Here is a 25267-nt window from a genome sequence, read left to right as displayed (position 1 = left end):
CCAGTAAAGAAGAAATTTGGAAAACATAAAAGATCAACCAGAAAAGGTGAAGAGAGAGCATCATCTGGGAAGGATTCTACAGCTGTTCAGCAAAAAAAAAGTTCCATCTTCAGATTTGTAATTTAGAGGAAAAATAAATCAAATGCACTCAGAGGTGACCAAAATAAATTAAACTTTGAATGAATATATCAATTCAAATTACAAAAGTCAGGAAGAAAATAGAAGAAGCTTTATCTAGCTTTTCAGATGAACTGATAAAACTGCAAAAATCAGAGTATGAAATGAAGAAGCTTGATGACTACAAGGACTCTCAAGAAGAGCCATTTCAAAAAATAATAGTTAGAAGACAGAGTACACAGAGAAAACATGAGATTTTCTGCTCTACAAGAGAAACTAGAAGGAATAGACTGTTAATTTTATGAAAGTACAAACAACTGAACTAGTGCTCCACAGTAGGATTTGTTAATTGAAAGGGCACATTGAGTGTATGCTCCAAAGCTAGCCATGAGAAAGTAGGCAAGACCTACATTAATAAAGATGCAATCACGAATCAATACTAATAATGCCACTGAGGATCCACAAACAGTTAAAAAACGTAAAATGTATTAAAAACTGAACGCTATCGTCCCTCTAGGAGACTTCATCAGAATAACACAAAATAAAAGAACTACAGATTTTATACTGCTGACAAAACAAATCATTGGTTCATTCAGGTGTACTGAAGGATTGTATAATTAGGTTATCTTAAAGACACAACACTGAGTGCATCCCAAGAAACCATTAGAAACTTTATACATTCTATTGTTGACCGTTTTTAACTTTAAAATCATGCTGTAACAAATGTCATATAGTGCAGTGACAGTTTGCCTGTCCAGATATTCAACACTGGAGCTATTGAAACCTGTTCATTTAACCATGGTAGAAAAATAGCACTAAGTCTAAGCAGCCACATAAGTCCTCTATTTGTGAGCAATCCATTCCAGTCCCCCCCCCCCCCCCGGGTTGATCTGGATCTTATCCCCTGTGGTGGGAAGCTCTCAGGACATGGCACTGGGTGATCTCTTCCAACCGCTTTCTAATGCCAACTCATATCCCTGGAAGCTCTAACGTGATAGCAGACAAATTGAGCAGATGCATCCTCCTGCCTCACAAGTGGTCTCTCAATGCCAAGGTGATGATGAAAATTTTTCATCACTGGGGCCAGCCTTGCTCTGACCTCTTTGCCTCCCCAATAAACAACAAAGGCAGCAGCTGTTTTGCCTTAATCCCCTACAGGGGGAGTCCCCGAGACATGCACTTCTCCTTCTCGATTGGCCCCTGGGTCTACTTTCTTTCCCCCATTCCCTCTCATTCCCCTGTTCTTGACGAAAGCCCAAAGGCTGAGATGCAGAGTGATCCTCTTTGCACATTTGCCCTATGAAGTCTGGTTCCCCTTCCTTTGGCCTCACCTGATTCACCTTACTTGGATTCTGGACCCAGTTCCAGACCTATTGTCTCACCTGCAGGGATTGGTGAATCCCACCCTTCGCATTCTCAAGCTGATGGCTTGGTATCTCCAGTTACATTAATTGCCAGGCAGAACAGATTACCCTCCTCGGTACAGAAAATCCTTCTTGCTTCTCATAAACCGTCCATCAGGAAACTCTATCTTGGGAAATGGAAGAGATTTTTAATTTGGGGACATACGAATAATTTAGAACCCTTTTCAGCATGTGTTGATAAGATCTTGGAATTTCTGGCTTTACTTTTTGACCAAGGAACTTCTGCTTCTGCCATCATGCTCCAATTAGCAGCCATTTCCAATTTCCACAATGGGATTGACAATCATACCTTAATTTCCTGCTGTTTATGCAGAGTTTTTCTTAAAGGAGCTTTACGTCTAAAGCCACCTTTTAGGGATCCTATAGCTCGTGGAATTGGACCCTAGTACTACAATCCTTAGTTCTCCAGCCCTTTGAGCCAGCAGCTACTTGCAATCTCAAGTTCCTGTCAGAGAAGGCTGTCTGTCTGGTGGCCGTCACTTCCGCCAAGAGAGTTTCTGAATTGCAGGCATCATGTATGAAGCATTCTTGTATGATTTTATTCATAGGGATAGGGTTTTGTTAAGAACCAACCCTTTCTTTTCTACCCACGGTGGTCTCAGAATGTAATATTAATCATGCTGTTGATTTGCACATCTTCTCTCCCAGTTTTTTAAATAAAGGTGAATATTGCTTGCATTTACTAGTTGTTCACAGACAGTTGTGTTTCCATCTTGACAGAACCAAATAGTATAGAAAATCGGATCAATTGTTTGTGTCCTTTTCAGGTTCAACTTTGGCTAAACCTGTCTTGAAATTTACCTTATCAAAATGGCTTCGGGATTGTGTCACTTTCATTTACAAGCATAATAGCTGCAAGTTGCCTGCATCTGTTAAAGCGCATTCCACCAGATCTATAGCCACTTCAGCTGTTTTCCATTCCAAGGCATCCATGGAAGAAATATGTGCAGCTGCAACATGGGCTACTTCCCCATACCTTTATCACTCATTACAAATTGGATATGGTCTCCAGGAAAAGAGTGTCTTTCGGTTATGTGGTGCTCAGGAATATCCTTTCACGGAGCCACCCAGGACCTAACATAGCCGGGGACTCTGTCCCATTCGTCAAGAATGAATGAAGACTGACAACATCCGATAAAGAAGTTGTGTTCTTACTATATCATTCCATCTGTGTTGTCTATCTTTATTCATTCTTTGCATCCCACCCTCCTGCCCCCTGATATGGATTTCTGGAGGTTTGGATATTAGTTCTGGGAGCTTCTAGGTTTCACCTTAGACATGGTTTCTGTAATCTTTCTGTACATGGCTGCAAACTCAATGTGACGTAATAGAGAGAGGAGCATTGTGGGTAGAGTCTTAGCTCAAGAGTTTTTTTTAGCTGGCACGAGCTGTATAAAGTCCGAGCCATTTCCGAGGATGGGAACAGAGTCCTGTTCATCAAGAATGAATGAAGATCAACAACACAGATGGAACATTATGGTAAGAACCTAACTTTTTTATCATGTGGAGTTATCCTGAGAATTTGGTTAGTGATCTGATCAAAGAAGTATTTAGTGGATGGGGAGAAAGTTTAAGTCTTAACTAGGATTATGTCTCAACCAACCACCTGATAACGCACAGGAGGTCAGATATGAAAATGCACTCATCATACAACATAACCAGTTTTCTAATGAGATTAGGGACATTGTCAAGCAAAACTGGAACATCTTTAAAGTTAACAAGGATATATATAATATGGTGGGGGATGGACCTATTTTCATTACGAAAACTGCAAAAAAAAACTTCTAACAACTGGTTGAAAACAAAATGCTGGAGGTTCCACTTCATGACAGAAGAACAAACCCATGCAGTTGCAAATAGTGTTCCTGTATTATTATTAAGGTACAAACCCTGGTGCTTGGTAACATTCTTAACAGTAAATTAGTCTTTCAGAAAGGGAATTGTGGGAACATCCAGAGTGGTCTATTTGGCAAAGTGTGACAGTGTTCAGCATATTACATTGGAAAAACTGAAGGAGCACTTAAAACACACATTTTTGAACACATGTATGACATTGCAAATTATAAAGAATATCAATGCCTTATACAAACAGTTAGTTGTGTTGGATTCAAAATGGGATTTTCAAAATTATTATCAACCGGGGGGTAGGGTATCCACCTGTCCCACTGTGCGAGGGACAGTCCCTCTTTGGGCAGATGTGTCCTGCAAAAAAATAGTAAAAATGGCAAATGTCCTGAGATTTTAGGACAACATTATTTCTTATATTTTATGTAATAGTTGCATACAACAGTTATTCTGTATCTGAAACACCTAAATGTTATAAGAAATAGAATAAGCAACTAAAATGCTACAAGAATAAGCTTTTATTTAGGCAAAAAAGTGAAGTTCTGTCCTTTGTACTGGCTGTGGGTATGTTTCGGCCTGCAAAATCTGACGTTTGTACCAAAAATGTCCCACTTTGGGCATTTGAAAAGGTGGCAACCCCACCGGGGGGGGGGGGACTGGAAGGGATGGCTCACAAATAGAGGACTTATGTGGCTGTGTAGACTTAGTGCCATTTTTCTACCATGGTTAAATTAACATGTTTCAATAGCTCCAGTGTTGAATATCTGGACAGGCAAACTGTCACTACACTGTATAGCATTTGTTACAGCATGATTTTAATGTTAAAAAAGGTCAACAATAGAATGTATAAAGTTTCTAATGGTTTCATGGGTTGCACTCAGTGTTGTGTCTTTAAGATAACCTAATTATGCAATCATTCAGTACACCTGAACGAACCAATGATTTGTTTTGTCAGCAGTATAAAATCTGTAGTTCTTTTATTTTGTGTTATTCTATTGAAGTCTCCTAGAGGGACGATAGCACTCAGTTTTTAATACATTTCATGTTTTTTAACTGTTTGTGGATCCTCAGTGGCCTTATTAGTATTGATTCATGATTGCATCTTTATTAGTGTAGGTCTTGCCTACTTTCTCATGGCTAGCTTTGGAGCATACACTCAATGTGCCCTTTCAATGAACAAATCCTACTGTGGAGAACTAGTTCAGTTGTTTGTACTTTCATAAAATTAATACAGTCTGTTCCTTCTAGTTTCTCTTGTAGAGCAGAAAATCTCATGTTTTCTCTGTGTACTCTGTCTTCTAACTACTATTTTTTGAAATGGCAATGCTCCCTTACATACAGTCATGTCAGCGCTTGCCCCCCCCGCCTCACCTTGTCTGCACCATACAGTGGTATGGTCACTGTTAGAGTTGCGTCTTTGCTTCCACTTCATTTGTTCTTAATGCTTAATTTGGTACTTTGCCCAAAAAATTGTTGTTATTTGTGTAGGTCTATATAGATGGGTAGATATTTCCTTGTTCCATAATTTCATCTACATCCTGGGAGTTAACAAGAATAGGAAGAGGTAGTAGAGAAAAGTGGCAACAATAATAGTACATGGCTAGTATGAGAATATAGTAAAGTAGTGAATATAAGACAAGCAACACAATGTCATATTTGTATCAAACAAAACATAAGCATGCTAAATATTTACATATGTGTAGCACTTTTGAGTCCAGGTTGGAATTGCAAAGTTAAACAGCAGTTGTGAAAGGTTAAGGGTTTAATGGTGGTAGGTTAATCAGTCAGGGGGAAAATGTGCTAAGTGGGAGGTCAGGCAATGTTATGATGGGAGTGGTAGTTCCAAGCCATAATCAAGCTTTTGGAAGCAAAATATGAGTTGGTAGTAGGTGATTAAGTTGGCTTATGTTATTGGGGGATATTTAAAGCATTTACATGTAGCTCCTCTTCTTAGGAGGGTTATAAATTATCTGAATTTTCTGTGTATAGATGTTATGGTGCTCTAAAGGAAGAGTATCCCATAGTTTCAGTGCCAGGATTGCAAAGGCATGTTCAGTGGTGTTTTAATAGAGGCACAGTCCAATAATGGCAGCCCGTATTCTAGATGAGGTTGAAGGATGTTTTTACTAATAACACACGTTCTTACCCTTAAAAGGTGAGGCGCAATCTGGAGGCATCCAAAAAGAAAGGATGAAACTGAGCTTTGCATTTTGGTTGTTAATGTATCAGGTTATATTTAAACAGAGGTTGAGAGATGCACCCAGGTATTTGAAGGGAACAGACTCGCTCAGTGGGCTGCTAAGTGTAGATTGGGGGAAGGGAGAGTGTTGGTATTTCTGCTTATTTTTTGTGTAGACCTAAAAAATATTTTGGTGCTTTAAGGATTCATGGTTAGTAGTAATGATTGTAGATTTTGGTGGGGTATGTTGAAATTATTGCAGTACAGTATTGAAGTCTGTGTTGTCAGTGCAGTATTTTAACTGGTGGAGTAATAGAAGACTGTCATCAGCAAAAAGGATGATGGCTTTGCCTGCTGTTAGGTCAGGGTAGAGGGGGTTAATTAAGATACTAAAAGGATATGTGATGGAGAAGAAAAAAGTAACTGGGAATGTATGTTTTGGGAGTGTAATGAGTTGGATTTTAAAAATTCCCTACAAAGTGCTCTTTTTTTTTTTTTCTTTATACAAGAAACGTCTTTATTAAATTATCATGTATGATGTAGGCAATCATACATTTCTATAAATGAAAAAACATATTGATGTAATTTGTTACTTGATATAATTTGTTACAAACATTTTGCATCACAAACCATATTAACATAATTATAATTGCAAATATTATACATCACTTATCTATCCAGATGTTGCCAATCAAACATTACATAACTCATTCAAATCCTGCCTTCTTTTAAACCTCATTCTTCCTCTGCATGTTTTGTTCCCAGCATTCCCATTTTTATTCCTATGTAATTTGGTCCTACCCTTTTATAAAGATCCCAATTCCAGTTGTTTTATCTCTATTGCTATATTTATTACATCTAGTAAAATTGATTTAGACTTTTATTTTCATTTTCTAGTAAGTGCGTTTTTGGCAGCCACCATAATTAGAATCGGGAAGGCCTTACTATGTCTAGGCAATCCCGATTCTGTATCATAGCTCAAAAAATCATTTCATTAGTTGCACCAAGTCGGTTACCCAGAATCTCTGACAGAGCAGTCTGCAGGGAGTCTTTAAAGTCTGCCAACTCATTACACTTCCAGAAAATATGTTCCAGGTACATCTTTCTTCCTCATCACACCTCCAACATTTGCTGTCTACTTGCAAAAAACATTCTTTGGAGTCTACTTGGGGTATAAAAAATATCTATGTAAACATTTTCAAGCAAAGATCTACATCTTCCAGATTTTGTTGCATATTTGAGAGACATACATACATCACCCCATTGTTTCTTTTTGAATTGCTTATTCAATCTCTCTTACCAATCCTTTCTGTCCTCCTCTGATTGATTCTTATAGTTATCATGCAGTATTTTGTAGGTTCTACTAATTATTCCTTTTTTTAACAGCAGCTTCTGTTCTAGACGCTAATAAAATTTCTACCAGTGCTGGTCTTTTGCTTAGAATCCTCCTCTTTCTTTCTTTATGCCTATACTTTGATATCAGTCCTTGATGGGGAAGGCAGTCTCTATCCTCCAATCCAAATAAATTCTTGAAATATTTCCATTCTATTACCTTTCCCTCTATACTTATTTGCTCCCAATACCTTGGTTCTTTTACCAGTTTTCTCCATTACATTCCAGCTCCCTCTTGCTTGTTGTCTGTGTCCCTCATTGCAGTCATCCCTACAGGCAGAATCTCCGGTCTCCATTCCCGTGTTGGCTTGGTTCTTAGAATACTTTTTTCTGCTTTATGAATATAATCTGCATGGTTATTGTTGTTTTCCTTAAGGATCTGCATCCAAAATACCAGTCTCTCCTTGTTTCTTGAGCTTCCCCTGTTTCATCATCATCCCATTCCACTTTGAATTACAAGATGTTCTTCATCTCACATTGCTGCAGTCCTTACTTATGGGTAGTCCGCTGTCCTCGGTCGGCCCGAATACCAAAGTATTAGGCTGACGTCGGTCATGGGCGCCTAGATCTGACATCAGAGCGTCAGGGTATAAAGGCGCATGACCGACGTCATATCCTCAGTCTTTTTTGCCGCATGGTCTGATGCAGAAGCAGAGTTGCAAGTGCCGTTCGGCGTTCTGAAATTTTTCGTTTTCGGAGTTTCAGACTGATACCAAGTTGGGCTAAGTACCCCGTTGGGGAATATTTTTGTTTTTTCTTGCCTCAGTTACTTACGGATGTCAGAAAAAGTGAATAATTGTATTTCTTGTGGGAAACAGATACCGCATAGGGATTACCACTCGCTTTGTATTCCTTGTTTGGGACCGAGCACGGCGTAGTCGGGTGTCGGTTTTGTGCTAGGTTTAATAAGCGCACTATAAAACGGAGGTTAGATTGCGCTAGGTTAGTCTTTGGCAAGAGGTGTAATTATAATATGCCGTCGGATGTTCCGACGCCTGCTTCTACTAAGAAGCGCAAAGACAAATCTTTGAAGCCTAGGCAGGATGATTCGTCCGTTTCGGATGCCGGACCTTTAGAAGCTACAGCTGAACAGGTGGATCCGGCTGAAGTTTCTGTTGAGTCCCAGGGGGAAACTTTGATTTTGCAAGATGTGGCCTCTCAGGAGGCAGGCCAGGCGGAAGGGGCCTCTCAGGTTACTATTCTCCCTTCTATGCCTAAGGTGGTTAGGCCTTCTGCTACTGTTTCTAAGGCTCCTTCTAAGGGCAGGTCTGTTTTGCCTTCCTCTGGTGTCAGTTCTGGTTCTTCAGGGTCTGTGCCTAAAAAGCACATGCTTAAAATGGCAGAGGATTTGATTACTTTAATTAGAGGCTCTATGCCCCCTCCTGATAAGAGGCCCAGGATGGAGCCAGAGTTGGAAAGTTTGGAGCAGGCCTCAGATGATTCAGAGTCTTCTACTGAGGACATTCAAGATTTGCTCCTTATTCTGATTCTGATGCAGAGGATTCCACTCCTTCTGCTTCTCCTCCAGAGGATTTTTCATTTTCAGAAACTCTCCATTCCATGAGGGAGCATTTTAAGTGGGAGGGACAGGATTACTCTGATTCCCGGAAGAGGCTTAGGGAGTTCTTGTTTTTACCACAGCATAGACCCTTAGCTATACCTCCGGTTTTGGATGTTGTTTCAGATGTTTTCTCGGAAGCTTCCCTTAATCCAGATTCTGTGCCTCCTGCCCCAGTTAAACCGGACAGGTATTACAGGGTGCCTGAGGCTCATAAATATCTGTATAAGAGTCCTAGGGCGGACCCAGAAACTATTAGTCAGGGGCCTAAGGGTGTTAGAGCCTCTGTTGTTAAGAATCCGGTTCCTCTGGATAAGGAAGCTAGAGCTTTGGATAGATGGGGTAAGAAGGTGTATACCTCTTCTACTTTAGCAATGAGAGCTTTGAACTGCCAGTTTCATATGTTGAAGTATCAGAATTTCCTCCTTTCTCAGCTAAGATCTAAAGTGGATGCTTTGGCAGAGGGCATAGAGTGTAAAGAATTGCAGGATTTAGTGCATGTTTCTGAACAGGTGGGTAAGCACTCTTTGCAATGTGGTTTTGATGCTTTACAGGCTTCTTCTAGGGTGGCTGCCACTGGTTCAGTTATTTGTAGCCACGCCTGGCTTAAGGATCAGAATTTGTCTGAGCATGTTAAGTCTAGGATTCTGGATGCCCCTTTGCAGTCTGAAGTTTTGTTTGGTCCTCCTGTGGAGTCAGTCTTAAAGAAAATGGAAGACAAGGCTAAGTCTATGCAGACTGTTAAAGATTTTTTGCAGGTACAACCTCCAAAGTTTAGTAGAAATTGGCCTACTAAGGGGTGGACGTACCCTTCTTCTGATTCTCAGTCTAGGGGTAGATCTAGGCGTGGTAGGGGCAGAGCTCAGAGTACCTTCAGGCAGAGACAATGGAGTTCGCCTGCTCAATCTGCTGGTGAGGGCAGGGGCCAGTCCTTTCGTAAACAGGCCCAATGACCTGCATTTTCAGCTGCCAGATTCCTCTTGCCTGGCAGCTCCTTTGGGAGGAAAGTTGGCTCTTTTCAAGCAAAATTGGCATTTAGTCACCCAGGACAAATGGGTATTGGACATTATAAACCGAGGTTACAAGTTCTATTTCCATACCATGCCTCCTTTCAAAGGCATGCCAGATGTCCCTCCTCGGCAAAGGATAGAGGCTCACAGACAAATTTCTTTACTACTTCAAATAGGAGCTGTACAGCCAGTTCCTCTGTCAGAAGTGGGCCTAGGATTTTATTCTCGCCTGTTTCTAGTTCCAAAGAAAGGAAACACGTGGAGACCAATTTTGGATTTATCTATCCTCAACACTTACCTGGACATTCCAAAGTTCAAGATGCTGGCTTTACAACAGCTTTTACCTCTGTTGGGAAAAGATCACTGGATGGTTACTCTGGATCTCAAAGAGGCTTACCTTCATGTTCCTATCAGGCCCAGTTGCAGGAGGTACCTGCGTTTTCGGGCTGGAAATTTACATTATCAGTTCTCTGCATTGCCCTTTGGCTTATCTACTGCGCCCAGAGTGTTCACAAAGGTTCTGGCTCCAGTGATAGCATTTTTCAGACTAAGAGGAATACAGATTTATCCTTATTTGGACGACTGTCTGATTATTGCACAAGAAAAGGACGTACTTCATCATCTACAGTATGCGATGGCAGTGTTAAGATGCCTAGGGTATTCTGTGAACGAAACAAAGTCCAGTCTAGTACCCTCTCAGGACATGTGCTTTCTGGGTGTGAGACTGAATACAGCTTCCCAGATGGCTTTTTTGACCCCGGACAAACAAAGAAGCCTTTCTCTTTATTTCCAGCAAATGTCTCTACGGTCCAGGCTGACTGCAAGGACAGTCCTTCAAGCCTTGGGGTTCATGGCATCTTGTATTCTGGTGCTTCCCAATGCCAAATTGCATATGAGGAAGCTTCAATGGTATCTCAAAAATGTGTGGACACAGCTCTGCCAAGATCTAGACACTGTCATTCAGATAATACCTTGCATTCAGAAGGAGTTTTTGTGGTGGGCTCAGGAATGTCACCTAAACAAGGGACTCTGTGACCCGGCCAGAGGCGAGTCAGATTCTAACGACAGATGCCTCGGACAAGGCTTGGGGAGCACACCTCAATGGAAAATGGGTGCAAAACACGTGGCCTGTCAAACTCCAACATTTGCATATCAACTTGAAGGAAATGTTAGCAGTCCAGTTTGCATTGATGGCTTTCAAAGATTTACTTCGTCCAGGGCAGGTGTTGATTCAAACAGACAACACTACTGTCATGTGGTACATCAACAAGCAGGGGAACCCATTCTTACCCTCTTTGCAGGCAAGCAATGATTCTGTGGGAAACTGCTCTCAATCTACACCTCAATCTTCAGGCAAGGTTTCTACCAGGAGCACAGAACTCCTTAGCAGATGTATTGAGCAGACAAATAGTGGATCCTCACGAGTGGAAATTGGATCCTCATGTATTTCAACAGTTGACAGTGTTATGGGGAACTCCAGACATAGATCTGTTCGCTTCTCCACTAAATTACCAGTTGCCAAAGTTTTGCACAAAATGTTTCATCACACAGCTTGGAAGGTGGGCGCTCTATCTTTCAGTTGGAACAATCTGCATGTATATGCCTTTCCACCTCTGCCTCTTCTTCCCAAGGTACTTTTGAAGGCCAGACAAGACAAGACAACCATGATTTTGATAGCACCGGATTGGCCTCGACAACACTGGTACCCACTACTGAGGAGTTTAGTACGAGAACCTCCGTGGCCTCTGCCTTTGATTCCGCACCTTTGTCACAAGAGGACAGTCACTTCCTCAATGTCAAGATTCAGTCTCTGCATCTAACAGCCTGGCATATTCTGTTTTAGACTCTGGAGGGTCTCAGCTTCCACAACAAGTTTTGAATGTTATTTTGGAGGCCAGGAGGCCTAGTACCAGGAAAGTTTACGCTGATAAATGGAGGAGATTTTTATTTGGAGCAAAGGAAAGGACTTTGATGTCTCCAAACCTGATTTAAGTGTTGCTCTTCAATATCTTACTGAATTATTGGACAAGGGTTTGTCTTTCTCCTCAATAAAGGTCCATGCTGCAGCCATTTCTGCTCACTATGATTGTGACCCTCCTTTATTCTCTCATCCTTGGTTTAAGCAATTTCTTAGAGGGGCAAAGAATATAAGACCCCACGTAGAGCTCCTACTCCTGCTTGGGATCTCAATTTTGTGTTGGAAAAACTTACTCTACAACCTTTTGAGCCTGCAGCTACTGCCGAGTTAAAGTATTTATCATGGAAAACTGCTTTTTGTTGGCCATTACCTCTGCAAGAAGGGTTTCTGAATTACAGGCCCTCATGGCAGTGGAGCCTTTCCTGATTTTTCATAAGGATAGGGTATCTTTGCGTACTAATCCTTCCTTTATGCCTAAAGTGGTTTCTAGTGTGGCCTTAAATCAAACTATTCATTTGCCTACTTTTATGCAAACCCCCAAAATAAAGGGAGAAAATTTTGCATACTTTGGATATTCACAGGCAGTTGCGTTATTATTTGAGCAGAACCAAGGAGTTCAGACAGTCTCAGCAATTGTTTGTTTCTTTTGCTTTGGGTTCACAGGTAAACCTGTTTCAAAACAAACTATTTCTAAATGGATTGGGTTTTGTATTTCTTTCTGTTATTCCCATCATGGTAAGGAGATTCCTGCTGGAATCAGGCCTCATTCCACTAGGGCTACTGCTACTTCTACGGCCTTTATAAGGGGGGTAGCTACAAAAGACATTTTGGAGGCAGCTACTTGGAGTTCAGTGCATACCTTTTCTAAACATTACCACCTTCCTCTTTATTCTAAGTCTAGGGCTGGATTTGCCACTGCAATTTTACAGGGCATTTTAGCGGCCCCTAATGCTTTATGATTTTTACCATCCTCCCTTTCCCGTTGCTTTGGGATTCTACCCATAAGTAAGGACTGCAGCAATGTGGATGAAGAACATAGTACAGTTTTGTACCTACCATAAATGTAGATGTTCGAAGATCCACATTGCTGCAGTCCAATTTACCCTCCCTCCTTCCCCTCTGTAGTTTGACTTGGTGCTATGCTTTAGGTGATGGTTGTTGTTGGGCATGTTTTTGGGAAGTATTCTGTTTTTGGCTGTGGCCCTTCTGGTTTGGCCTTCTGACATCTGGGGCAAGAAAAGACTGAGGATATGACGTCGGTCATGCGCCTTTATACCCTGACGCTCTGATGTCAGATCTAGGCGCCCATGACCGACGTCAGCCTAATACTTTGGTATTCGGGCCGACCGAGGACAGCGGACTACCCATAAGTAAGGACTGCAGCAATGTGGATCTTCGAACATCTACATTTATGGTAGGTACAAAACTGTACTTTTCTGCTTCTGCTATATATACGAGCCTTAACTGTGTAGTTGTGAAGTACCCCTTCAAATTGAGTAATCCCCAAACCACCTTGTTCAGTTGGAAGAATCAGCTTATCCCACTTGACTGTTGCCGTCTTTCCCTCCCAGATAAAATCCTTCAGCTCTTTATTAATTGCTATCCACAACTCATCTGTTTGATAAAGTATGCTGCCTGACTTGTGTATAAAACTATAGAGACTAAAACATTTTAACCACTTGCATCTTGCTATCCATCTCAGTATAAAAGAGCTTCCAGTGTCAGTTTTTGTGATACGTTTTGTTTAGTCTCTTCAGTCATATCCTAAGCTGCCACACCAGAATCCTTTTTAATCCATACTCCTAAGTATTTTCATTTTATTGTGTCCCCATAAATATGGATATTGCTGAACCAGTTCATGTGGTTACATAATTTACAAATTTTACAGCTATTGATTTGGTTTTACCCTCATTAATTTTGTATCCCGAAAATATTTGAAACTGCCTCAAAATATTCCACAGCACTGAAATATCCTTGGCTGGTTTTATCAGGTATGAAATATGATCTGCAAATAGAGCCAGCTTTTCCTGACAACCATACCAATTATATCCTTGAATTTGAGTCTTTTATTTTCTTTGCTAATGGTTGTAAATATAGTGAAAATAGCAAAGGGGAAAAAGCACCCCTGGCTGGTGGTTCTGCTCAAACAGAAATTGTCAGAGAGGAGCCCACCTACTTTAATTTTCACCTCCATTCCCTCATATATCTTCTTAATCAAATTTATAATGCAAATGCTCCATTTCCCTGCTCATAAACTCCCAACTTACTCTGTTAGATGCTTTCTCTGCACTGAGACCTACCAACACAAAGCGGTATTTTCTTTCATTAAGCTTCCCTCTAGATCATCAATGTTCTGTTGTCTGTTTGCCTCCCCTCCACAAAACCACATTGATCCATGTCTATCAATTTTGTCATCACTTTTTCTATTCTTTTAGCCATTATAGACATAAATATTTTATAATCATGGTTTAGGATTGAAATGGGCATGTATGAAGGTGGATCTGATTGGTCTTTACCCTCTTTAGTTATTACAGCCACTACTGCTTTCTTCCAGGATTTTGGTGCTTCTCCTCCTCTTAAAATACTTAAAGCCTTCCAGATCTTTATCTTTTTTTTCCTCCTAGCTTCCAAACTTCCATAGGAATACCATCTATTCCTGGGGACTTTCCTGTTGATTGATTATGTATCACCATTTTTTTATCTCATCTCCTCCTATCCTAACTGTTAGTAATTGAGCCTCATCTACTTCTAACCTTGGCATATTTAATTCTTGCATAGACATTACCTTTTGTATCTTTTCTTGATCTCCATATTTCTCTGCTTTATACAGACTTTCATAAAATTTCTGAAATATTTGTAGTACCTCTACAGGATCTCATGTTATCTTCCTTGTTATAGGCTCTCTAAGCTTGGTGACAGCCCTTTCTAATTTCTCTTGCCCGAGTTGTTGCTCTAAAAATGTTTGTGCTCTGTCGTCATTATCAAAAAACAGCTGCTTAACAGCAGTCTCCCTACAGAGTACTCTTGTCTGAAATATTGGGTGAACAAATTGCTGTAAATAAGGAAATTATTCTTTTGAGCTGGGATACCGGATCTGAGTTGCCTAGACATAATAAGGCCTTATTAAGTTTAATTTTATTGGTTGCCAAAAAAAAGCAATTACTAGAAAATAGAAATCAAAGTCTACACCTACTGTATTTGATATATTGACTATTATAAAAGAGGAAAAAGAACTGGAAGAGGAATCTTTAGAAAAGGGAAGGAGCAAATTGCATAGAAGTAAATGGAAATTGTGGGAACAATGCATACATAATATTGAAGAGGAGGAGTGAAGTTTAAGGGAAGGCAGTAATTCGGCAACTTTTTCAAATGTTGGACTGAAGATAGTAGTAAAGAAAATATATGTGCTGTATACTGTATTTTAAATGGGAAAATATTAACATGGTTCATTGTTTGTTTCTGTTAATGTATGTTTGTCTCTGTCGTAAGTGATAATTCTTTTCTACGTAAACAAAGAAAAATATCTACTTCCCACCATGCATATCTTGTATAGTCAACTTTTCTTTATATGCTTGAATAGCTGTATGTATAACTTGTAATCCATATATGTACTACAACTTTATGAGCTTATGTATTGTATAACTTATTTGTAATAATCTTTATCTGTTTGGGGTTTTTCTCCATGGGGCTACCCTGAAAAAGGGCAACAAACATTAAATAAAATAAAAATAAATAATTTAATAATAATTTAATAAAAGTATCTTAAAAAAGGAATATGCCAAATCACAGACCAGTAGGGGGCCCCTTTAGTGATTTTGTTATCATAAGAAGGAACCATTATATTTTACAGTGATGGTTCTGTTAGTGAACCATTCTATAGTGGAGGAGCCAAAACTGGGATAAGGTGAGCAAGTTAAGTAGAAGGGTGTGACTGAAAGATCAACTGGTAGGACTTTAGTAAGGAGCCCTTTGTCAGTATTAATGAATATAGTGTCCATTAATGTAAGTGAATTGCTTGGGCACTTCTGTGTTTAATGAAGTTGTGCTGATCATAGGAGTTATAAAGACAACTGAGCCTCAAGGCTATTTCCACCTTGCCAGTACTTGTTTATAGGCCTCGTCTTCCCTTTCAAGGAGGGCCAGGCTGGACCCACCAGGGGAATGTCATTGTAAGCCTACAGGCCAAAAGGTCGCAGGCAACATTACTCCCAAACAGTCTGCCTGTGGATGCAGATAGCTGGAGTGCATAACATGCAGAAGACGACCCCATTTCTAAGTCAAAGTATGATTAAAGTTCATGAAATTAGTGTTTCAATCTTTGATGTTAGCCAAAAGTGCTCTTCGCAGCACCCACAATGTGCCCAAAAATGACGACTTCTGCAGTTTGTACAGTTTTACATGGATTGGTAACATATCTAAGTATGATTGTAGATTTTTTTTTATAAGACCCGTTGCTCCTACTACTATTGGAACTGTCTGGGTATCTTTCTTCCACATTGCTCTCATTTTTGCCTGCAGATCCTGATATTTTATGACTTTGTGTCTCTCTGTACGCAAGACACTGTAGACACTGGGTGTGGCGATTTCAATGATCAGTGCTGCTTTTGTCTTTTCTTGGACCACTATATCCAGTTTTCTGGCATCTATCTTTTGAACTGTTAGTAATGGATAATCCCATGTGATATAAACTAATGGATAATCCCATGTGATATAAACTTCATCATTTTCTATGATGCTTTGTGGCTCATGTTTCCAGTGTTTTTCAGCCACTTCGATACCATAATGTTTGCACAAGCCACAGTGTAACAATCTTGCCATATTGTTATACCTTTCATTATACAGTCCTCTTGCCATTAGTATGTCGCAACAAGGTGTGCAACTGTTTCCAATTAGATTTTACAAAAGCTACATTTGTCTGTTTCTCCAACATGTTCAATGGACTTTGTAAACAAACGTGTACGTAACCCACTGTCTTGGGCTGCCAGTATTAACCTTTCATCTCTTGGTTTGAATTCTCCTCTCCTTAACCATTCCTGCATTCTGTCCTGATCAACATGAGGTTCTTCCAGAAGTTTTCTATACTTGCAACTATATGCTTTTTCCACATTTCTTGCCTTCTCATCTGGTTCTTCACCTTCTATTCTTTCTTTTGTTTTTTGGCACATTCAGTTGCTGCCTGATTTTTATCTACTTCTGGTTTGATTTCCATTCCTGCTCGACACCGATATGCTTCTGCTAAATTAAGCAGAGAAGTCATCTTAGATTTATTCTCTTCATGTTTCAAGACTTTCACTACATTTAGGTCTTGAGATCAGCAGATATGTATGGAGTCCCACAATTGCAGATCTGTACATGTAATTAGTTTCAAGGAGACCCATCCCTCCTTCGAAAAGGGGAGTATAATCTTGGTATACACTGATTTTTATAAATCATTTGGTGAGCGTGAAGCATCCTTCTTGTTTTCCTGTCCAATCTATCCAACACATTTTGGGGCCAGTCAGTCACTCCGAAACTGTAAGTTAGGACAGGAAGAGCAAATTGGTTTACAGCTTGGATTTTGTTCCTAGATGTCAACGCTGTTTTCAGAATTAGTCTTCTAAAGTATTCCTTACTAAGTTTTATATTGTTCATGTTTTATTGTTGATCCTTCAGCAGTTGCCAAATATTTATACACTCCTTGCTCAAGTTCTTTTATATCACATTCTTGTCCCAAACTGATGTTTTGGTGTTGCAGTTTTCCTGCTTTAAAGGTTGCTTTTGTACACTTGTCAAGACCAAATGACATTGTTATATCATCTGAAAAATTTTTGACAACCTGCAATTGTGCTTTCAGTTCCTCATCTGATGAGCTGTACAGTTTTAAATCATCGACAAAGAGAATATGAGAAGTCTTTGCACTTTATTTTTAGGAGCCAAATTGCAGCTATAGCGTAAGTTGTTAAGCAGACAGCTTAATGGGTTAATGGCAAGGCAGAATAGCAATGGTGACAGAGTCATCCTGGAATATCCCCCTTTGAATTTTTATCCCTGGGATAATATGTCCTTTATCATGGCTTAATTGCAAAGTGGTCTGCCACTGTTTCATGGTCACTGTAATGTAGTCAATCAGTGTAGGGCACGGGTTCCCAAACTGTGCACCGCAGCGTCCTGGGAAGCCGTGAAGCTTAGCAGCTGATTGCAGGTAAGTGAATGCCTGTATGAGTGTGTGTGTGTGTGTGTGTGTGTGTGTGTGTGTGTGTGTGTGTGTGTGTGTGTGTGTGTGTGTGTGTGCATGTGTGAGTGAATGCGTGCATGAAAGCAAAAGAGTCTGTGTGTGTGTGAGAGCGATGAGTGAAGTGAATGCAGGAATGAATGAAAAAGTGGCTGTGTGTGAGATAGGGAGAGTGAGAGCGATGTGTGAGTGAATGCAGGAATGAATGAAGAAGTGGCTGTGTGTGTGTGAGATCAGGAAAGTGAGAGTGATGTATGAGTGAATGCAGGAATGAATAAATGAAGAAGTGTGTGTGTGAGATCGGGAGAGTGAGAGCGATGTGTGAGTGAATGCAGGAATGAATAAAGAAGTGGCTGTGTGTGTGTGTGTGTGTGAGATTGGGAGAGTGAGAGTGATGTGTGAGTGAATGCAGGAATGGTGTGTGTGTGAGATCAGGAGAGTGAGAGCAATGTGTGAGTGAATGCAGGAATGAAGAAGTGGCTCTGTGTGAGATTGGGAGAGTGAGAGTGATGTGTGAATGAATGCAGGAATGAATGAAGAAGTGGCTCTGTGTGTGTGTGAGATCGAGAGAGTGAGAGCAATGTGTGAGTGAATGGAGTAATGAATGAAGAAGTGTGTGTGTGTGTGTGTGTGTGTGTGTGTGTGTGTGTGTGTGTGTGAGATCAGGAGAGTGAGAGCGATGTGTGAGTGAATGCAGGAATGAATGAAGTAGCTGTGTGTATGTGAGATTGGGAGAGTGGGAGCAATGTGCGAGTGAATGCAGGAATGAATGAAGTGGCGGCTGTGTGTGTGTGTGTGTGTGTGTGTGTGTGTGTGTGTGAGTGAGTGATCAGGAGAATGAGAGCGATGGAATGAATGAAGAAGTGGCTGTGTGTGTGTGTGTGTGTGAGATCGGGAGAGTGAGAGCGATGTGTGAGTGAATTCATGAATGAATGAAGAAGTGGGTGTGTGTGTGTGTGTGAGGTCGGGAGAGTGTGAGCGATGTGTGAGTGAATGCAGGAATGAATGAAGAAGTGGGTGTGAGATCGGGAGAGTGAGAGCAAAGTGTGAATGAATGCAGGTATGAATGAGGAAGTAACTGTGTGGGTGTATATGTGTGAGATTGGAAGAGTGAGAGGGATGTATGAATGAATGTGTAAGTGGGCGTGTGGCATGTGGGTGTGACAGTGAGAGAGATGGGTGAATGAATGCAGGTATGAATGAGGAAGTGACTGTGTGTGTGTTTCATTGGGAGGGAGTGAGAGTGAATGCAGGTATGAAGGAGGAAGTGACTGTGTGTGTGTGTGACTGAATGGCCAGATGTTTGCCTCATATTTTTGGTGTGTTCCTCCTAAAATCTGTACTTTTCTGGCAAATAGTTGAGGATTGAAGTCATTAAATAATGACAAACATTTGAGTTTGACTCCACATCCTTCAGAGAATTCATGCTAATGCAAAACCTATTATTCTATCGACTTTCTAAGTTTGTAAGAGCAATATCTAAAATCTGTCCCTATTTGTCCCCCCCATCATTTTAGGCTTTGTCCAGATTTTTTGCTCTAAAAATCTAGACAAAGCCTAAAATGATGGTGGGACAAAAAGGGACAGATTTGAAATATTGCTCTTACAAACTTAGAAAGTTGATAGAATAATAGGTTTTGCATTAGCATGAATTCTCTGAAGGATGTGGAGTCTTAAACTCAAATGTTTGTCATTATTTAATGACTTCAATCCTCAACTATTTGCCAGAAAAGTACAGATTTTAGGAAGAACACATCAAATATATGAGGCAAAAATCTGGACATTCTGTGAAAATCTGTACAGCTGAGAGGTGTGAATCACATACACAAACAGTCACTTCCTCATTCTTTCCTGCATTCGTTCACACATTGTTCTCAGTCTCCCGATCTCTCACACACACACACACACACACACACTTCCTCATTCATACCTGCATTCATTCACACACACACACACACACAGCCACTTCCTCATTCATACCTGCATTCACTCACACATTACTCTCACTCTCCCAATCTCACACACACAGCCACTTCCTCATTCATTCCTGCATTCACTCAACATCACTCTCACTCTCCCGATCTCTCACACACAGCCACTTCCTCATTCATTCCTGCATTCACTCGCACATCACTCTCACTCTCCCGATCTCACACACACAGCCACTTCCTCATTCATTCCTGCATTCACTCGCACATCACTCTTACTCTCCCAATCTCACACACACACACACACACACACACACAGCCACTTCTTCATTCATTCCTGCATTCACTCACACATCACTCTCCCGATCTCACACATACACACAGCCGCTTCTTTATTCATTCCTGCATTCACTCACATTCACCGCCAACGAATAAGCTTAACTGCAAAATAAACCGCAAACTGCTTGCGGGTTTTTTTTTGCAGCTAAGCTTTAGTTTGCGGTGCCCCTGTGAGGAAGCTGCGGCTCTCCAGGGTGCCTCAGAGCACACTTGAATCCCTGAAATATGCACTTTATGCATGTCGTGGGGGGGGCTTGAGAATACCTGGATTCAGCAAGGAAGATGAGAATCAAAAAAGTTTGGGAACCACTGGTGTAGGGTATATCTTATAAATTTTTACGCACTCTTTTATCCATGAATGTGGCGGGATACTATTAAATACTTTTTTGTAGTCAATCCATGCCATACTTAGATTCTTCTCCTTTTTATAGTTCTCCACTATGACTTTATTTAACAACAAATGATCCTTTGTTCCATATGGCTTTCTTTTATTGCCCTTTTGTTCTACTGCCATAATTGAGAGTTTTCTTCTAGATGATTATAAACTCTGTCGGTATCAATTCCCATGTATAGTTTATACATCGTTGGAAGGCAAATTATTGGTCTGTAATTTTTAGGGTGGCTTGCAGGTTCACTCTTAAGTAGGAGCGTTGTTCTTCCTGTTGTGAACCAGGTTGGTGTCGGTTTGGGGTGCGCATATTAATAGTTCTTACTCATGGCTAGATCTTCGTGCAAAGGTGTTAATACTTTCAGCCAAAAGTTAGGTACTGCATCTGGGCCTGGAGTTTTCCAATTAGAGGCTTTCCCTAACTTTGTTTCAATTTCTGTGGCTGTAAATTCAACTTATTTCATATCCTATACCTTTAAACCTCTTTTTCTTTTACTTCTTTTATCCGTTTAGCATCTTTGTTGCATTCCACAGATCTTCATAGATACTTCTCCAAAATGCATCTATTTCTTCTTTTTTTTGGCGGTCTTTCAATTCCTTTTACCTTGTTTCCCAATTCTCTATAAAACTTTTTTGGGTCATCACTAAAGTGCTTATTTTGTACTTTTCCTTTATATTTATCTGTGTATCTTCTAAGTTTTTCCGCCTGTGCTGAAATTTTTAATTTATTTGTGATAGTGCATGATAGATCCTTGTCTCTTCTAATACTGCACACTGCCTTTATCACATCTATCTTTCTTAGTATTTTTCTTGATCTATTTCCTCTTCTATAGTCTTCTAACAGTGACACTTCTTAATTGCTTTATATTTTTCTCTATTCGATACTTCCATGACTGTATTTGATTTCTCCCATTCCTACTGCCCTGTGTTCTTGTGATAGAACTTTATCAGTTATTAATTTAGCTGCACAGTAGCATATCCTGTTTACTTCTGTTATATCGCATGGATCTCTGTGGACAGTCCTAATTACTGTATTCATTTGTTTTATCAGACTTCTGACTTTTGGGGTTTTATTGACCTTCTGCAGTCTATTTCTTTCATTGATTTTAATATATCTTTGTCCATGAAATCAAGCAACTCTTCCCTTAGTTCATTTTCTTTCAGACTGAGGGTACATCCTTTGTTTGCCACTTCCTGCAGGCATTCTGTAGAAAATTCTATAGCATCTTCTTGTGGCACCTTCTCTTTAATTTCATCCTGTGCCATCCATTGCTGTGTCATATGGGAACTCACTGGCCTATCACTCCTCAGCATTCACTGCATCATAGTTTCCACAGTCTCCTGTTCCTTCCCTTGCTGTCTAGCTTCAAGTGAATGTTTATGCTGGTTACTTTGCTCTTTGTAAATGACTTGGTTTTCTGGTAAATCTGTAAGGAATTCAGTAAGCCAGCATGGCCGGTCTTTCATATTTAAGCAATGATACAAAATATGTTGTTCTTTTCACTTTTTGAGTGAATTAGTGCAGTATTAAAAGCTGTACCTGATTTCAGTCTTTTATTGTGCTTTTTTAAGCAAATAGCTTGAAAGGTATGTTCATACCTTTCTCCAAGGGTGCAGTGATACAGCATGTATACTATGCCAGTGAAGTCTTTATTACTAAACCGATGGACCTCACTGGCATAATATATAAACTTAATCACTGTATCCTTGGAGAGGGGACGTAGCCTGAAACTTAGTCATCCTGCTTTCTGCTTCTGCATTAAAGCCAAAGTGTCATTTTGTTTTCCAACAGTCTGCAGCTACGATTTGTTTGTATGGGGTAATGTTGCCAGTGATCTTTTGGTCCACTGGCTTGCAACAGGTTTCCATGAGTACCTATCTGGTTGTTCATCTTTTTAAAGGCAGACGCTGTATAACACTCTTTAACGTGGAAAGACAGGTTGTCCTAGAGAAGGATTAGGTACTGTGTGACAAATCTGTCCTTCCACCTTGTCTTTTAGCTGGACTGCTTAATTTTTGGGGTTATAAAGTTCTTGGACTATTGGAGCCCTTGTACCCTTATAAGCAAGGCAGAGATCACCCATGAGGAAACTGTATAATACTGAGTATAGAGATGAAGCCTCCTGTCTTTCTTGATAGCCCAGGTCTTTTAAGCAAGATCTTTTTAGCTACAAACCTTTTGGGTCTTTCCATTTGCTTTATATACTTAGTAAGATACATCCCAAAGGGGGTGTTATACTCAGTGATGGGTCTGATCAGTGTGGAGTACAAGGAGGTGAGCATTTCTTTTGATTTGGATGAAGTAGGTTTTGCTGTTGAGTGGTGCAAGGTAAAATGACATCCTAACCATTGTTGCAATGAGATGGTCAGTTCTGAGGGAACTATCCACCCAAGTGCCTAAATTTGCCACTATCTTTTCATTTTGAAGTGGTATTTTATCTGTACTATAAGCTGGAACTTAGGAGTTCATAAAAAATGCTACAGTTACACTTTTTTGGCATTGAGTTTGATCACATATTTTGTACATCAGCTATTGACAACTGTAAGCTCTTCTTGGAGTGCCTATATGTCCGAGGTGGTCTTGACAATGACTCTCGACTTAAAATCATCCACGAACTTCGTTAACCAGAGATCCTCATTTGATAAATAGACATATGAGAAGTAGATGCAGAATAGCAAAGGCCCCAGTATAGATCCTGAGGAAATCCACTGGTCACCTTCATGTTCTCGGAGGACACATTCCTTATTCTTACTGTGCAAGTCCTGCCACTATCCACTTAACTGCATATGGGTCACTTTAGCTTTATTGTATTTGCAATTAGTATGATATTGAATGCAATGTACACTGTGTGAACAGCTTGCCCACAGTCTATGGCCTGAGTAACCCTCTCAAAGAAGTTCACAAGATTCATTGGACGAAATCTACCAGTGACAAAACTTAACTGTTGAGGGTTGACTTTGGATTAAGAATTTTGATATTATAGTCCGTTATGATGCATTTCATGACTTTGCGTATGAGACTGTTTAGACTGATGGGTGTGTAATTCTTGGAGTCGTAGGTCCACCCTTGTGGAGTGACATCACAACTGTGAGCCAAAGCCAGTTGCACAGCTCAAGTTAAGAGGCAGCGGTGTCGGTCTGTTGAGGCTTGTTTAGTGCTAATAATTAGACAACTGGGTATGTTAGGCTGCATGAATGAAATGGTCTTCATTTTGGAAAGTATTTTTAGGACATGTTCTTTCATGATGGTTGGTTGATCTCGTTGGGGATAAGTTGAATTGGAATAGGTGTCTTTGGGTTGAAGTTTGCTCTAAATTTGTTTGCCAGTATGTTGACAGTATTCACGTGATAAGAGTAGGTAGCAGCATTACGAGTAAGCTCTGAGCAGTGTCTAGGGTTATTTGTTGTTTTCCTGAAGTATTTAAAGAAGGATTTGTAGTGGCCTTTGACTTCTGTAGTTAGTCTACATGGCTTGTCCACTCGCAGCTCTCCTTAGTTTTCTAACCTCCTCCTTTAAGGTTCCTTTTCTTCTACAGGCTGCTTCCCCTTCCATATCTCAGCCATGACACCATCCCTCACACTGAACTTTAGTCCACTTTGTTCTCTTCCTTTTTTCCAATTCTTCCCTGACACCCAGTTTCCACCTAATCCATTGACCTTGTGTTCACTGCTAGTCTACATTAATCTGCACTATAGTAAACTAAACAAGCAATGCTTGCTGCTTCACATTAATCCACTCCTGTATGATCTGGAAGGAGGCAAAATATGGTTAACATCACTACCATTTGCTGCTTTGCTACATTTTACCTCTTCCCTTTCTCAGCTTTGCACTTCACAGTTAGCACTCCAAAGGAGGAGGACATAGGCCACTACTTGAAACCAAGCTTCCAGTGCATGCTGTCTTGCAGTGAGATGACTGTATAAGTTCAGTTGGTAGGTCCCCTTTTGTTTTGATTCAAACCACTGACAGGCAGTTTCAAGTTGCTTACAGGTGCACACTTTCATTTATCTTGTGTGAAAACTTATTAGCTGTCAGCATTACTAATGTTGTGTGCTTCAATATATTCATCTTCCCACTGTGGCATATTTAGTCCTGGTTCATAGTTACCAATCCACTCTTTCAGTCCTGCTTCACATTACTTGTCTGTTTTTTTTTAACATAGCTCATAGTATTTCATCAGTTCATCAAGAAGACTTTTTTGTTAAAGTCATTTTGGATAACTTTTTTGTACTGTTTTTCTGTTTTTTTTTTTAGTTTTGTATTAGCATGCATAATGAATATAATAAAGCTAGTATTTATTTTAGTTGAAGTATACTTAATGTGCTAAGATGTAATAACTTCCATTTCTTTCCTTTTAAGAATAAGGGGATATCCAGTGATGATAGTGTGTCTGTTCGTAAGCAACGATTCCAAGAGTTTGCCTCACTGGAGTATGAAGGTGAATCGTTTATGACTCCAAGGGACTTTTTACATTCGATTATGCTAGAAGATACAAAGCGTAAGTCATGAATCATTGTTTAATTTGAAATTAAACTGTACATTTTTTTTGGCCATCCATTGTGTACCTTCCCACTTAACATGTGCTACTTTATTTCTGCTCTTGTAGCTCCTAACTCAGTGTCACCAGTATTTCCTCATACAGTACTTGGAACCATCTTGGTCATAAGTGTTATGTGAAGGATTCATGGAAATACAAAGCCTCTAGCAACATCACTGTTGCTTATGACAGGGATTTTTTTTGAATGACCCGAGTGTGGTTGCTACCATCTTGTACATAATGTCAGCCAGATCCAGTCCTACTCCCTAATGCCAAATTTTTGCAGCATGCCCAATCACCAAAGAAGCGCTAAATCAAGCACAAGTCCCAAGTCTTCTTTCTAGAAAAGGCAAGCCAACAAAATGCTGCTGCTTCTCTCCCTGTGCAGCCAGTTCCTCCACAACTAACTAAGCTGCTAAT

The 25267-nt window shown here is 40.2% G+C and overlaps 1 protein-coding gene across 1 annotated transcript in view; it reads left to right on the top strand.

Moving 5' to 3' along the window:
- MICU2 (mitochondrial calcium uptake 2) overlaps positions 1–25267 on the top strand; it is a 1974490-nt gene that overhangs the window by 833486 nt on the left and 1115737 nt on the right. Inside the window, exon 3 of the mRNA XM_044071592.1 lies at positions 24670–24808. Coding sequence (XP_043927527.1) covers positions 24670–24808 — 139 coding nt within the window. The remainder of the gene's footprint in view (positions 1–24669; positions 24809–25267) is intronic.

Source organism: Protopterus annectens, chromosome 5.part0 (assembly GCF_019279795.1).
Source record: "Protopterus annectens isolate FY-2018-M chromosome 5.part0, PAN1.0, whole genome shotgun sequence".
Classification (NCBI taxonomy): Eukaryota; Metazoa; Chordata; order Ceratodontiformes; family Protopteridae; genus Protopterus; species Protopterus annectens.
This window is presented reverse-complemented; position numbering and strand designations above follow the sequence as displayed.